We start from the raw sequence: 15846 nt of genomic DNA, 5'->3' as shown, positions 1-15846 counted from the left end.
TAAGGACCCAGCCTATGTAAAATGGCTTCAGTACCACATGGCACTTTGTGACCACCAGTGTTTTGGGCCAACTGCAGACTAAGAGAGACACAGGAAGTCTGTGGCAGGCAGGAGGAGGAAGGGGCCAAGTTCTGTGAACCTGAACCTCTTCCAAGGCTCAACTTCTTCATGTAGAGTGTTCAAGCCATGGTGAGAAGCACCTTTTGAGACTTATGTCACAAAGCATGGTGCCTGCCAGCCACCATTGCATTGTAAAAGGTGGCCAGTGTCATCTTTGCTTTCCACAGGGCTGTATAGGCCAGGAGTGGTGAGTGGGAGGAGCCCTGGACAAGGCATCAGAATCCAGGATTCTAGTTTTGCCTCCACCAGAAGGGGAGGGAGCTCTCTGCCCCACCTGTATTACCCAGTGTGAGAAGAAAACATCTCATTAACAAGTACCCTCAAATGCAAAATGCACCTGTGGAAATCACAACTTTAGACCAAGGGGGAGGGAGGCAGAAGAGGAAAGAAGTCACAAGGTGGAACCAATTATCTTCTCTGTGTGCTCATGTGCCATCCTTCACTCTGTCCACTCTATCAGGGACCAAGAACTTGCCATACAGCTCTTCTTGCAAGCAGGCGTCATGGGTGAGTGCTCTGTGCAGATACACTGGACCCTGTCTCAGCAGGGCCCACACTTGGTTTAATGCTCTATTGTCACCATTTAAAAATTCTTAGTACTTTTTAAATGAGGGCCCTCACATTTTCATTTTGCAGTGCCCCCAATCCCCAAGTCTGCAGCCAGGCTTGCCTAGAAGGGTAAATCCTGGCGTATACCTACTGTTTCTTTTCCTTTCCACACTGCTCTTTAGTTTTTTCATACCTTGGCATCTTATCTGTGGGGCCTAAAGGAGGTGACCCAGACAGACAATGTCTTTTCTTCCTCTCTCTGCTGGTACAGAAGAGAGCCTGGAAGGCGACCAGACACCATCTTTATAGCAACATCTCCTCATTTTCCAGATGGAAATGAAGGAAGCAAGAAGTGAAGTGACCAGCTCAGGTGATACAGCTAGAAAGTGCTTTAGAGCTGGGGCCACGGGCAGATGAGCTGACCACAGGTCACACTCCTGACACCAAATCTGGGTAAGCCAGCATGACGTGCACACCGCTAATGTCACAGCCCTTCCCTCCAGGGGTCTCAAGGTCCATTCCTCTCTGACAGCTCACTTACCTCTAGGACCCTTGTTCAGTCACTCAACACACATGTTCCTCCTTCAGTCACTCAACACGCATGTTCAAGATGTGCCCTCTCTGGGAGGAGGGAGGATACCAGGAGGCATGGAGTATGGTTCCTGCCTGTTAGGAACCTGAAGTCTGTTTGGAGACTTAAGATTCTTTTTTTTTTTTTTTTTTTTGAGACGGAGTCTTGCTCTGTCACCCAGGCTGGAGGGCAGTGGCTGGATCTCAGCTCACTGCAAGCTCCGCCTCCCGGGTTCACGCTATTCTCCTGCCTCAGCCTCTGGAGTAGCTGGGACTACAGGCGCCCGCCACCTCGCCCGGCTAGTTTTTTTGTATTTTTTAGTAGAGACGGGGTTTCACCGTGTTCGCCAGGATGGTCTCGATCTCCTGACCTCGTGATCCGCCCGTCTCGGCCTCCCAAAGTGCTGGGATTACAGGCTTGAGCCACCGCGCCCGGCCTGGAGACTTAAGATTCTTTGGAAGGAAGGGAATGATTCTTCACATTCGCCAGGTGAATAAATTAAGGTCCAGCAGGTAAGGCTACTTGCTCGAGGTCACCCAGGAAGTCAGCAAGCAGAAGCAGAACCCAAGTGCCATGTCTCCTGCCCAGTCCCCAACCCACCCAACCCCTGTCCAGGCCCTTACAGGCATTGGCGTCAGCTTTATGGCGTCTGCCTCCTTCTTCTTCAGCTCTGCGAAGATGATGTCAAAGAACTCCTCCTCAGCCTTGCTGACCAGCGCCTCCAGGTCTATGGCCAGATCCTCGTCCGTCTGCTCCTCGTCCCTGCCCTCCGCCTTGCCCTTCTCCTTCAGCCGCATCTCCCGGTGCCTGGCCTCCAGGATCTTCTCTCGCCGGGTCTCACGCTCAAACATCTGCGTACATAGGGACAGAGAGAGCCAGGTGGGGAGAGGGCGGGACAGCAAGCGACTCCAGTACAGGGGCCAGGTGGGGCTTCTGCTGAACTCTCCTCGCTCTCCGTATAGTCCCTGTACTGTAGAGGTCTGTACCCAGGGCTGGTGTCAAGGAAGGAGGGCTGAATATTGGGGTTGGAAGGCTGCAGCAGGGACGCTGAGTTACTCAATGCCAAGGAGCGTGGAGTTGCAGGACCACAGACGGAAGAGCGCCCTTTGGGGCTATGACATTTGGCAGCCTTGGCCCAACAAGGACCAGCTCAATAGTGAGATCCCAGTCTCAGGCAGAGCCAGGAGGCTCTCCCAGCCTCAGCACAGGGGTTTTCCTTTTTTGTTTTGTTTTGTTTTGCTTTTGGGAGGGAGTTTCACTCTTATTGCCCATGCTGGAGTGCAATGGCGCGATCTCGGCTCACTGCAACCTCCGCCTCCTGGGTTCAAGCAATTCTCCTGCATCAGCGTCCCGAGTAGCTGGGATTATAGGCATGCGTCACCACACCCGGCTAATTTTGTATTTTCAGTAGAGACGGGGTTTCTCCATGTTGGTCAGGCTGGTCTCGAACTCCTGATCTCAGGTGATACCCGCCCCCCCCACCTCGGCCTCCCAAAGTGCCGGGATTACAGGCGTGAGCCACTGTACCTGGCCCTAGCACTAGGGGTTGTCAACTCCACAGTGTTCCCCATGGTTCTGGGGAGTTGCCTACAGGGCTGCTTACTGGGGAAGGGATGTAGGAATGGATCTCAGTCCCCCTCTTCAAGCCCCCTTCCATCTGGCTTCTCTATGGGCATTCCACTAAGCCTTCAGGCCAGGCGCAGTGGCTCACACCTGTAATCCCAGCAGTTTGGGAGGCTAAGGTGGGAAGGTTGCTTGAGCCCTGGAGTTTGAGAACAGCCTGGGCAACATAGGGAGACCCTGTTTCTACAAAAATTAAAAAATGAGCCAGGCATGGTGGTACATGGCTGTGGTCTCAGCTACTAGGTAGGCTGAGGTGAGAGGACCAATTCAGCCTGGGGGGTGGAGGCTTGAGTGGGCCATGATTGTGCCACTGCACTCCAGCCTGGGCAACAAAGCAAGACTCTGTCTCAAAATAAAATAAAATAAATAGATACAATAAAAATACAATACAATAAAATAATTAGGTCAGCCACGGTGGCTCATGTCTGTAATCCCAGCAATTTTGGAGGCCAAGGTGGTCAGATCATCTTAAGGCCAGGAGTTCAAGAACAGCCTGGCCAACATGGTGAGACCCTGTCTCTACTAAAAATACAAAAATTAGCTGGGCATGGTGGTGTGCACCTGTGATCCCAGCTACTCAGAAGGCAGAGGCAGAGGAATCACTTGAACCTGAGAAGCAGAGATTGCAGTGAGCTGAGATCTCACCATTGCACTACAGCCTGGGCAACAGAGCATGACTTCGTCTCAAAAGTAATTAAATTAAATTTAAATACAATATAATACAATAAAATACTAAGCCTTCATTTGAAAGGTTCTACCAAAAAAAAAAAAAAAGGGGGGTTATTTGAAACTAGACAAACTGACCAAGTCAAACCTCTTTGATTTATAGGTAAAAAACTGAATCCTGGAGAGTGAAGTGACTTACTGAAGCTCACTTAGCTGCCCAGCAGTTGAGCAAGGGCAAATGGACACGCCTACACCTACTTATGGGGCCCATGTCAGCACACCGCACTGCCTCCCCAGAAATGTGCACCCATGTCCTAGGGGGTGGGAGGGAGGGGCCATCTATTTTTCTGACTAGCCTGCTTTGCGGTGGGGCCAGGTCGGGACGTGCTGGAGGGGTTCTCCCCAGGCATGCGGTGCTTACCGAAGAGGCTACGTTCTTCTCATTCCTCTGGAGGGTAGAGAGCCCAGGTGAGACCTCCAGCAGGGTGGTTGTCCCCAGCTGGGAGCCGCAGGCGATGAGACACCCATTGTCCTGCACCCGGAGGCAGAAGAGGGCCTCGTCACATACCTGTTGAAGGGGCCGGGCAGACCCAGGTAGAGGAGAGAGAAGCAAAGTTACATGTGTCTGATTAATTGGCCCCTGGGGAGGCTCAGCCACTTGGCTCTGTTCAAACACCCTTAGGGACGCCTCTGCTCCACAGGATGAAGTTCAAACTCGGAGACTGGCTGTCAAGGTCCTTGGCTTCCCTGCCTCATCTCCCGCCCCACCCCTTCACATCTGCCTTGCAGTCACCCTGTGGTTCCCCAACACCCCCACCCTTCCATGGCCCCAGCCAACAGGGCTCAGCTCTGGCCACCCTGACATGAAGGGGAACGTCCAGCAGCCAACCTCCAGGGGCTCTGAAGGAATCAGCCTGTGGGCAGGAGACGCCAGGTACCTGCTTTTGTTTCTTTTTAAATTTCCCCCAGGTGGTTTTGTTGTGCCACCAGGGTGCCAAGTCCCCCAGGCCCCTTAACCTTTGTCGGAGCACGCACTCCAAAGCAATCTCTGCAGTCAGCCTGCACACGGCTCCCCCACAGAGGCCCAAACGCACCTGGCCACACACTGCACACGTGCTCACAGTACCCCACACTCACACCCACGCCAGGGCCTGGCTCCCTGAGGACCTGGATGCACGGGGAGGGATATGCGCGTGACCTTCAGGCTGAGGGCGGGATCGCACTGCTTGAACACAAAGTCCCAGATGTCCAGGGTTCCGTCCATCTTGGTGGTAAAGAAAACGGCTGGCCTCATGGGGCTCCAGGCGGCATCAGTGAGGTAAGCCATGTGGTACCTGTGGGAGGTAGCCCACATCATGGTTGGAGGGACAGAGTCTTCTGAGCCACAGCTCGGCTCATTTGGTCCCTTCTGGGCTCCAGGGTATCAGAGTCTTGCTAGGCAGGAAGTTCTTCCTTGTGTCTGACTTCTAGCTGTGCTGACCTCACTCACTCACAGCTCACAGGTTGCCTTTTTTTTTTTTTTTTTTTTTTGAGACAGAGTCTTGCTCTGTTGCTCAGGCTGGAGTGCAGTGGTGTGATCTCGGCTCACTGCAACCTCCGCCTCCTGGGTTCAAGCAATTCTCCTGCCTCAGCCTCCTGAGTAACTGGGATTACAGGTACCCGTCACCACACCCAGCTAATTTTTTTATTTTTACGAGAGATGGGGTTTCACCATGTTGGCCACACTGGTCTCGAACTCCTGACCTCAGGTGTCTGACAGGCTGCTCTTTAAAGGGTTCTGGGCTGGTCACGTGCAGTGGCTCATGCCTGTAATCCCGGCACTTTGGGAGGCCAAGGCAGGAAGATCGCTTGAGCCAGGATTTTGAGACCAGCCTGGGCAACATGGCAAGACCCTGTCTCTACAAAAAATAAAAAAATTAGCCGGGTGTGGTGGCGAGCACCTGTGGTCCCAGCTCCTCAGGAGGCTGAAATGGGAGAATCGCTTGAGCCCGGGAAGTCGCGGCTGCAGTGAGCCATGTTTGTGCCACTGTACTCCAGCCTGGGCAACAGAGTTCGACCCCGTCTCGAATAAAATAAATAAAGGGCTCTGAGCACAGCTCTTCCCGTGGGCTGGCCACTGCCATTTCTCTGCTGCTAACTCCAGGCTGCAGGCACATGTTGCTGTACCTGGTCCCAGCCCTGGGACTCAGGGATGGGAGTCACAGGAAGGACATGCCCAGAAAAGCTGCTGCTACTGAGATGAGGAGAGTGCCATTTCCTACTTTGTTTCATGTGGATTCTCAAGAATTTATTCAGTAAAAATGGAACATTTTTTTAAAAAAGAGACACACACACGTGCACACACAGTGGAGTCTTCAGATTTTCACCCAGACCTCTTCTCCCTTCCTGCATTGCAGTATAGTTGTAGCTGGGCCCCTGGTGGGCAAGGCAGAGACTATATTTCCCAGTCACCTTTGCAACTGAGTGTGTTGACCGGTAGGCCACAGTGGGAGAAATGATCAAGACGAAAGAAAGGATCTGGGCTGAGTGGCTCATGCCTGTAATCCCAGGACTTTGGGAGGCTGAGGACGGTGACTCACCTGAGGTCAGGAGTTCGAGATCGGCCTGGCCAACATGGTGGAACCCCACTTCTACTGAAAATACAAAAATTATCCAGGGGTGGTGGTGGGGGCCTGTAATCCCAGATACTCAGGGGGCTGAGGCAGGAGAATTGCTTGAACCTAGGAGGTGAAGGTTGCAGTGAGCCAAGATCGTGCCACTGCTCTCCAGCCTGGGCAACAAAGAGACTTCACTTAAAAAAAAAAACAAAAAAACACGGAGATGTTTGGACAAGCAATGAATAAGTTTTAGTTTAGTATATACCAAATATTGCATGGGACATACTTATACTAAAAAAAAATTTTTTTTTTAAAATTCAGATTTAACTAAGTGCCAACTATTCTTTTTTTTTGTTTGTTTGTTTGAGATGGAGTCTCACTCTGTCACCCAAGCTGGAGTGTAGTGGCGTGATCTCGGCTGGTCTTGAACTCTTGACCTCAGGTGATCCACCCGCCTCGGCCTCCCAAAGTGCTGGGATTACAGGCGTGAGCCATCCTTCCCAGCCCTCTTTTTTTTTTTTTTTTAAAAGACTGAGTCTCACTCTGTCCCCCAGGCTGCAGTGCAGTGGCATGATCTCAGTTCACTGCAACCTCCAGTTCCTAGGTTCAAGCAATTCTCCTGCCTCAGCCTCCTAATAAGTATCTGGGATTACAGGCATGCACCACCAAGCCCGGCTAAATTTTTGTATTTATATTAGAAACGGGGTTTCACCATATTGGCCAGGCTCATCTTGAACTCCTGACCTCAAGTGATCCTCCTGCTTTAGCCTCCCAAAGTGCTGGGATTACAGGCATGAGCCCACCGCACCCGGCCCAATGCCAAATATTCTTATTTGCCAAATTTGTCTAATAACCCAGGTTCTAGGACACAAGTCCATCAAGTTCCTCTAGGAACCAGCCCTGCGAAAGGCCTAAGGGTGCTGTGCTTGACATCCTGCCCTCACTGTTCCTTTCACACAGCCCTGGAAGCCTGCAGGACCTGAAGACATTGGCAAGGCTCCTAAAGCCTGTGAAGGGCTTCATGTCTACTGGGAACCCCCTACTTGCTATGAGGCCTGGAACTGTGGGGAAAAGAAAGAGAGATCAGACTGTTACTGTGTCTATACAGAAAGAAGTAGACATAAGAGACTCCATTTTGTTCTGTATTTGAGATGCTGTTAATCTGTGACCCTACCCCCAACCTTGTCCTTGCAAGAGACATGTGCTGTGGTGACTCAAGGTTTAAGGGATTTTGGGCTGTGCAGGGTGTGCTTTGTTAAACAAGTGCCTGAAGGCAGTGTGCTTGTGAAAAGTCATCACCATTCTCTTAATCTCAAGTACCCAGGGACACGTACACTGCCAAAGTTCGCAGGGACCTCTGCCTAGGAAAGCTAGGTATTGTCCAAGGTTTCTCCCCATGTGATAGTCTGAAATATCGTGGGAAGGGAAAGACCTAATCGTCCCCCAGTCTGACACCCGTGAAGGGTCTGTGCTGAGGAGGATTAATATAAGAGGAAAGAAGGCCTCTTGGCAGTTGAGATAGAGAAAAGCATCTGTCTCCTGCCCATCCCTGGGCAAGGGAACATCTCAGTGTAAAACCCGATTGTATGTTCTATTTACTGAGATGGGAGAAAACCGCCTTAGGGCGAAAGGTGGGACTTGCTAGCAATGCTGCTCTTTATGCACTAAAAAGGTTTATGGAGATGTTTGCATATGCATATCAAGGCATGGCACTTTTCCTTAAACTTATGTCACAGAGATGTTTATTCATATATCTTACTGCTGACCTTCTCCCTACGATGATCCTATCATCCTGCCACTTCCCTTTTTCTAAGATGGTAAAGATAATGATCAATAAATACTGAGGGAACTCAGAGACCGGTGCCAGAGCGGGTCCTCTGTATGCTGAGCGCTGGTCCCCTGGGCCCACTTTTTCTTTCTCTATACTTTGTCTCTGTGTCTCATTTCTTTTCTCAAGTCTCTCGTTCCACCTAACGAGAAACGCCCACAGGTGTGGAGGGGCAGGCCACCTCTTCAGGAACAATGCGCTGCCCTTCTCAGCCAGCGTTCCTACCCCTGTAGAATGACATTGAACCAGGTTTCTGCTCCCAAAGCAAGGACTGGCTGAGTCACAAGCCCCGGGGAGCTCCTTAACAAGCCCATTCCTAGGCTAATCGTAAGATTCTGTTAGTACCCCCAGGGTTGGGGCTGGGAATCTGGATTTAAAAAAAAATCACTCCTCAGCCAGGCATAGTGACTCATGCCTGTAATCCCAGCACTTTGGGAGGCCGAGGCAGGTGGATCACCTGAGGTCAGGAGTTCGAGACCAGCCTGGCCAACATGGTGAAACTCTGTCTCTACTAAAAATACAAAAATTAGCTGGGTGTGCTGGCGTGCGCCTGTAGTCCCAGCTACACAGGAAGATGAGGCAGGAAAATCGCTTGTACTCGGGAGGCGGAGGTTGCAGTGAGCCAAGATCGTGCCATTGCATTCCAGCCTGGGGGACACAGCAAGACTCCGTCTCAAAAACAAACAAACGAACAAAAACTCCTCCCAGGAGATTCTGTTGCAAACAGATGTGGGAAGCACTGGAACCAAAGATGCTCATTAGGGTTGAAGGTGGCACTGACATTGCAGCAGTCTGTGGCTCTGTGGGCAGGAAAGGAGCCCCAGGATGTTTTTTTTTTTTTTTAGCAAGAGAAAAAAGGAATTTATTTATACATCAATGCACAATACCCTCGGGAGCACCCGGAGTGAGTGACTCAAGGGGGTGGTTAGAATTCAGGCTTATTACCTAACTTAAGAGATGAAGAGGAGGAGGAGAAAGGGCACTTTTAGGCAAGGTACAGGGGCCCTAAGAAAAACGGAGGGAGATGTGATAGTCCAAGCTTCTCTGGTCTAACCGTTGTGCTCACAGCTGTGTCAAGCTCCTTGTCTGTTGCTCCCCTCAGAGGAGTGGGCACTGAGCAAGACAGGCTATGCCGCATTGCTGAATCGTACCAAGGCACCCACATTTCCCAGCCAAGCTTCCTGGGTTTGAAAGAGACCAAATGAAATCTACAGGCAGGCAGCCCGGGCGGCGCCTTGAGCCTAGTTAGAAGTTGACCCTACAGGCAGACAGCCCGGGCGGCGCCTTGAGCCTAGTTAAAAGTTGATGCCGGACCTAACCGATAATGTTATCTATAGATTTCAGATGTTGTATAGACAAGCAATGTGAAAGTCCCTGTCTTGTTCTTTTTCTGTTCTAATTACTAGTGCTTGCCATATATCTCTCAACTTCCTGAGCCCAGTATAAACATATCCCACCATATGTCTCCCCTCCATATATCCCTCAACTTCCTGGGCTCATCCCACCATATGACTCCCTACCATATATCTTTCAATTCAAAGACTACCATATATCTCAACTTTAGAAGGACACCACCTGGAAAATCCCCGATAAGAAAACAGCCGTTTGTGAGAGCACGGGAACCAATAAAAAAACTGCTAAATGTATAAACTTAAAATGTTAACCAATTGTAATGCTGTAACCTAGAGAATTCCCTCGTTCCTCTGCAACTTTACAAGTCCTGTTTACATTAGGCTATAAAAGGCAAGCGCACGCATTGTTCTGGGCCCTCCTGTATGTTGTGGAACGGAGGGACCAAGTTCGAACTTGCATTAAAGATCCTTGCCGCTTGGCTTTGACTCTGGACTCTGGTGGTCTTTTTCGGGGAACAAAGGGTCTGGGCATAACATTTGGGGGCTCGTCCGGGATTCCCCAAGCCCACCAGACCCCTGGTCAACGGATCTACTAGGATCGATCTGCTAATAGGTGAGCCGGCTCGTCTGTGTTTGCCCGTCTTCGTCTTTGTCTGTCTGTGTCCGTTCTGAACCTGCGGCTCTTTAAGTCCGCCTGAGGCTGTTAGCCTGTCTGAATTCGCGGCTCTTTAAGTCCGCCTGAGGCTGTTAGCCTGTCTGAATTCGCGGCTCTCTAAGTCCGCCTGAATCTGTGACTCGCGAGGTCTGAAGCTGGCATACGTCCTGGCGGACGCGCTATAGGACAGCCAGCAGAGACCGGTGGGAGACGTCCCCCGGCTCTCATCTGGTTCTTGTTTGCACTTATTTTGACCCAGATTTCTGGAGCGCGCCTGCGACTGACATAACTTGTTCTGACCCAGATTTCTGGAGCGCGCCTGCGACTGACATAACTTGTTCTGACCCAGATTTCTGGAGCGCGCCTGCGACTGACATAACTTGTTGTTGATATTCCAGCAACTCACTTTCCCTTGCAGGACCTGTTTACCTGATAGCGGGGACCCACTGTCCACAGAACCCCCTCCATACCTCTCCCGGCCGCAGGCCTCAGCCCCCCACCCAGGTTGAGCCGCGGGAGGGAGCAGGCAGACGGGAGGTGGCTAGCGCACCCGGACCCACTACAAGGGAAAGTAACTCTGAAGGGCTGGCGTGGGTCCTCTGTAAGCTGAGCGCTGGTCCCATGGGCCCCGCTTTTCTTTCTCTATACTCTGTCTCTGGGTCTTATTTCTTTTCTAAAGTCTCTCGTTCCACCTAACGAGAAACACCCACAGATGTGGAGGGGCACGCCACCCCTTCATCTGGTGCCCAACTTGGAAGCTTTTCTCTAAGGTGAGGGTATGCTGGAGTGTGGTCATTAAAGACAAGTCGACGAAAGACTCCCGAGTACGTCTACAGTCAGCCTTGTGGTAAGCTTGCGCGCTCGGAAGAACCTAGGGTAACAATAGAGCAAACTAAAAGTAAATATGCCTCATCGCAGCTTTATAAAAATTCTCTTAAAAAGAGGGGGAGTTAAAGTGTCTAGCAAAAATCTAAATACGCTCTTTCAAACAATAGAACAGTTTTGTCCATGGTTTCCGGAACAGAAAACTTTAGATCTAAAAGATTGGGAAAAAAAATTGGCCTAAACAAAAGGCTGTTACAAGACTTATCGGCGTAGGCACAGCTTCAGAAGTGTATAAAAGTACAATGATTTTACATTGTTTAGGGCCAGATAATCAAAAAAGAAAAGAAATGGGGTATCCTTTTTAGGGGCGGCCACTGTAGAGCCTCCTAAACCCATTCCATTAACTTGGAAAACAGGAAAACCGGTATGGGTAAATCAGTGGCCGCTACCAAAGCAAAAACTGGAGGCTTTACACTTATTAGCAAAGAAACAATTAGAAAAGGGACACATTGAGCCTTCATTCTCACCCTGGAATTCTCCTGTATTTGTAATTCAAAAAAAAAAAAAAAAAAAAAAAAAAATTCTTTATGGATTAAAACCCCACAACTTAAATTAAGTCTATTAAGAACTCTACTGCAGCAAATTTTGAAATTATGTGTCTCTGTTTAATCGGTTTGTTTTTAGTGTGCTGGACCAGTCAAAGAATCCTATGCCACAATCGAGAAAACGAACGAGCCTTCATCGCCATGGCATATTTATATAGAAAAAAAGGGAGAGAAAATGTTGCAGGGAGTCAGAAACCTTGAATGGAGGGACTGGCTACAGCCACGGCAAAAAACATAAAATATGAAGATGTCATGGACATTTTATTACTTCTCCGAAATTAATACTTTTGTAATTTCTTATGTCTGCCTTTACTTTAATACTTTTGTAATTTCCTATGTCTTTACTTTAATCTCTTAGTCCCATCATCTTCTTTGTAAGCTGAGAAGGATATATGTCACCTCAGGACCCTGTGATGATTGAGTTAACTGCACAAATGGTTTGTAGAGCATGTGTGTTTAAACAATATAGATTCTGGGCATCTTAAAAAAAGAACAGGATAACAGTGATGTTCAGGGAACAAGAGAGGTAACCTTGAACTGGCCGCTGATGAGCCGGACGGAACAGAGCCATATTTCTTCTCTTTTTGAATGCAAATAGGAGAAATATCGCTGAATTCTTTTTCTCAGCAAGGAATATCCCTGAGAAAGAGAATGCGCTCTGAGGGTAGGCCTATAAACGACCCCCTTGGAGGCGTGCCGCCTTTTACAGTTGAAGCCGAAGGGATGAAATAAGCCCCGGCCTCCTGTAGTGCTCTCAGGCTTATTAGGATGAGGAAATTCCCACCTAATAAATTTTGGTCAGTCAGTTTGTCTGCTCTCAAACCCTATTTCCTGATAAAATGTTATCAATTGAGTATGCGTTTCCAAAATTTCATTAGCGATTTTAATGTTAACACCATCCTGTGCTCTCATCCTGCCCCCACTTACTTTGTAATATTCTATTACTTTATAAAGTTTGTAATCTCAGTGTCATGATGACAATGGTAAAATTCCTCTATGTTTCCCCTGTTAGCCCCCTTCCTTGGACCTCTGCTAAGTCTACTATTTCTGCTTACCGTAGGACCTTGTGTTATTAACAGAATTTTGCGGTTTGTCAGGGAAAGGTTTGACACCATACAGCACATGGTCCTCATAGCCCAATAACAACCTGTAAACGCTGAAACAGAATCAGACTTATAAGACCCAAGATTGGCTCTAGAGGTACTTGAGAAAGGGAGGAATGAAAGAGACCAAATGAAATCTACAGGCAGGCAGCCGGGCGGCGCCTTGAGCCTAGTTAGAAGTTGACCCTACAGGCAGACAGCCCGGGCGGCGCCTTGAGCCTAGTTAAAAGTTGATGCCGGACCTAACCGATAATGTTATCTATAGATTTCAGATGTTGTATAGACAAGCAATGTGAAAGTCCCTGTCTTGTTCTTTTTCTGTTCTAATTACTAGTGCTTGCCATATATCTCTCAACTTCCTGAGCCCAGTATAAACATATCCCACCATATGTCTCCCCTCCATATATCCCTCAACTTCCTGGGCTCATCCCACCATATGACTCCCTACCATATATCTTTCAATTCAAAGACTACCATATATCTCAACTTTAGAAGGACACCACCTGGAAAATCCCCGATAAGAAAACAGCCGTTTGTGAGAGCACGGGAACCAATAAAAAAACTGCTAAATGTATAAACTTAAAATGTTAACCAATTGTAATGCTGTAACCTAGAGAATTCCCTCGTTCCTCTGCAACTTTACAAGTCCTGTTTACATTAGGCTATAAAAGGCAAGCGCACGCATTGTTCTGGGCCCTCCTGTATGTTGTGGAACGGAGGGACCAAGTTCGAACTTGCATTAAAGATCCTTGCCGCTTGGCTTTGACTCTGGACTCTGGTGGTCTTTTTCGGGGAACAAAGGGTCTGGGCATAACAGGTTCACACCCCAGCTCAGCTCCTCACTAGCTGGGAAAGCAGGAGCGAGCGGCTTGGCCTCTCTGTAGCCCATTTCCCTGACATGAAAAATGAGATGAGGAGAAGAGCAATGCTGCCTCCTCCTAGGGGTATTTTGAGGATTATGAAAATTAAGCCAGCCAGGCGCAGTGGCTTACGCCTATAATCACAACACTTTGGGAGGCCGAGGTGGGCAGATCACCTGAGGTCAGGAGTTCAAGACCAGCCTGGCCAATGTGGCGAAACCCCATCTCGACTAAAAATACAAAAATTAGCTGGGCATGGTGGCAGGTGTTTGTAGTCTCAGCTACTCGGGAGGCTGAGGCAGGAGAGTCACTTGAACCTGGGAGGTGGAGGTTGCAGTGAGCCGAGATCAAGCCACTGCATTCAGTCTGGGGAATTAAGCAAGACTGTGTCTAAAAAAAAAAAAAAAAAGAAAATTAAGCCATGGCCATTATTTTTAGCAGCTGGGTGGTTTGAAGCCTGTCGCTTTGTGGAGCGGCTGGAGCAAGTCACTTGCTAACACGAGTTCAGGTGTTTGTGGAAGGCTTTTTTCTCCATTTTACATATGGAGGCTCAGGACTCTCCCAGGCCCAGCTGGGCCCCCTCCAACCCCTCCTGTCCCCAGCATCCCCTCCCGTCCCCAGCATCCCCTCCTGTCCCCAGCATCCCCTCCTGTCCCCAGCATTGCCTCTTACTTGGTCCACATGATGGACGATTCCCGGCTGTCTTCAGACCAGATGCGGGCTGTCCAGTCACCAACCGTCAGGAAGTTCTTCGGGTAGAAGGGGTTTCTCTGGAGGGCGTAGATGGGGCCATGATGGCCCGGGAAGGTGCACACAATCTTCTCAGCTGACGTCTTGGCCTTGCGGTTGCAGGAGACGATGATGCCCTGCTCAGTCCCCACCATGAACTTGGTGGGCTGTGGAAGGAGTGACACGGGGCGGGGGAAGGCTCCATGAACCATCAACTCGGATTAGCGGGCATGGACAGGAGCCTGCTTGGGGGGTCTGTAGGCCCTAGAAAGGCCCTCAGATCAAGCCTCGGCAAGGGCTGTCGCCCCTCCTGGAGAGCTGTCCCCACTCTTCCCGGGCTCCTCAGACCCCACCTTTCTGGAAGTTGCTCAAGGAGCCTGTGCTGAATGAAGTCCTCCCTGGCTCCCCTGTGCTGAATGAAGTCCTCCCTGGCTCCTCCAGTCCTGGAGGGTCATCACTAATCCCTTCTGCAAGCATCACTGTGTCCTCGAAGCATTTGGCCATCAAGATCCTGAATGTTTGCTTACAGAGAGAGTAAAGAAGACCCAGGGAGGGGACGCAGGGTGGTCCACCCAGATCACTCACAGGATGGGCAGAGCCTTCCCTGGCAGGACAGTGACATTTGTCATAGCATTGTCCAGGCTGATGTCCCTGAGAACTCAGAGCAGGTGACCAACCAGCACTCAGGAAGCCACCTGGCAGTCGGTGATGTAATTCGTCCCCCTACTGCTGGTGGGTGAGCTCTTTGAGGGGCACAAGCTTGTCTGACATGGGTCCATCGCCCACGAACTGAGCTTTAGTAGTTACTCACTTTACTGCGGACTGAATGCACAAAGGCCGGTCTCCTGACTCCTGACCCAGTGCTCCCTCTGCGTCTCTGAGCATGACCCCCTCCATCATGCAATGCCCTGCCTTGTTTACTGTTCCATGTTAACTTCCGGGCTAGACTGGACAACCTCCACCAGCAGGGCCTGAGCCTACAATGGCGCTGTGTCCTCAGCATTCCAAATGGAAAGAACAGCTGAGTGAGGTAGGGGAGGGGCACGCTGAGGGGAGGGCCTTTGTCCGTGGGCTCAGATGTCCTCTGCCGGTGGTGAACCTGCCCCTGTAGAGCTCCCAGGTTTTAGGTGGAGGTTGCAGTGAGCCAAGATCATGCCACTGCACTCCAGCCTGGCCTACAGAGCAAGACTCCACCTCAAAAAAAAAAAAAAAAAAAAAAAAGAAGAAGATAGAAAGAAAGAAAAAAGAAAAAAATGAAAAAGAACTCCTAGTTTATTTATTTAAGACAGGATCTGGCTCCATTGCCCAGGCTGGAGTTCAGTGGTACGATGTCGGCTCACTGCATCCTTGACCTTCTGGTCTCAAGCAATACTCCCACCTCAGCCTCCCACGTAGCTGGGACCACAGGCACACACCACCAGGGTCAGCTAATTTTTGTATTTTTTGTAGAGACAGAGTCTCCCTATGTTGTCCAGAATGGTCTCAAACGCCTAAGCTCAAGTGATCTGCACACCCCGGCTTCCCAAAGTGCTGGGATTACAGACCTGAGCCACTGCACCTGGCGTCTCCCCCAGGCTTTTTATTTTTATTTTTTAAAAAACGTATTGTTTTATTGTGCATTTTCTCTACCAGAAAATTACTAAAATGATAAATATAAAATCTCTAGAAAATACCCAGAATATGGCCAGGTGTGGTGGCTGAGGTATGAAAATCACTTGAACCCGGGAGGCAGAGGTTGCAGTGAGCCAAGATCATGTCACTGC

At 49.7% G+C, this 15846-nt stretch overlaps 1 protein-coding gene across 3 annotated transcripts in view; it reads right to left on the bottom strand.

Moving 5' to 3' along the window:
• DNAI2 (dynein axonemal intermediate chain 2) overlaps positions 1 to 15846 on the bottom strand; it is a 47871-nt gene that overhangs the window by 1108 nt on the left and 30917 nt on the right. For all 3 annotated transcript variants that reach the window (XM_033182034.1, XM_033182033.1, XM_033182035.1), the window contains exons 9-12: positions 14027 to 14250; positions 4728 to 4863; positions 3951 to 4097; positions 1864 to 2091 (exon numbers count right to left, since the gene is read on the bottom strand). In XM_033182034.1, coding sequence (XP_033037925.1) covers positions 1864 to 2091; positions 3951 to 4097; positions 4728 to 4863; positions 14027 to 14250 — 735 coding nt within the window. The remainder of the gene's footprint in view (positions 1 to 1863; positions 2092 to 3950; positions 4098 to 4727; positions 4864 to 14026; positions 14251 to 15846) is intronic.

Source organism: Trachypithecus francoisi, unplaced genomic scaffold, assembly GCF_009764315.1.
Source record: "Trachypithecus francoisi isolate TF-2019V2 unplaced genomic scaffold, Tfra_2.0 Lachesis_group20, whole genome shotgun sequence".
NCBI lineage: Eukaryota > Metazoa > Chordata > Mammalia > Primates > Cercopithecidae > Trachypithecus > Trachypithecus francoisi.
The sequence above is the reverse complement of the archived record's forward strand: the minus strand, read 5'-3'. Positions and strand labels throughout refer to the sequence as shown.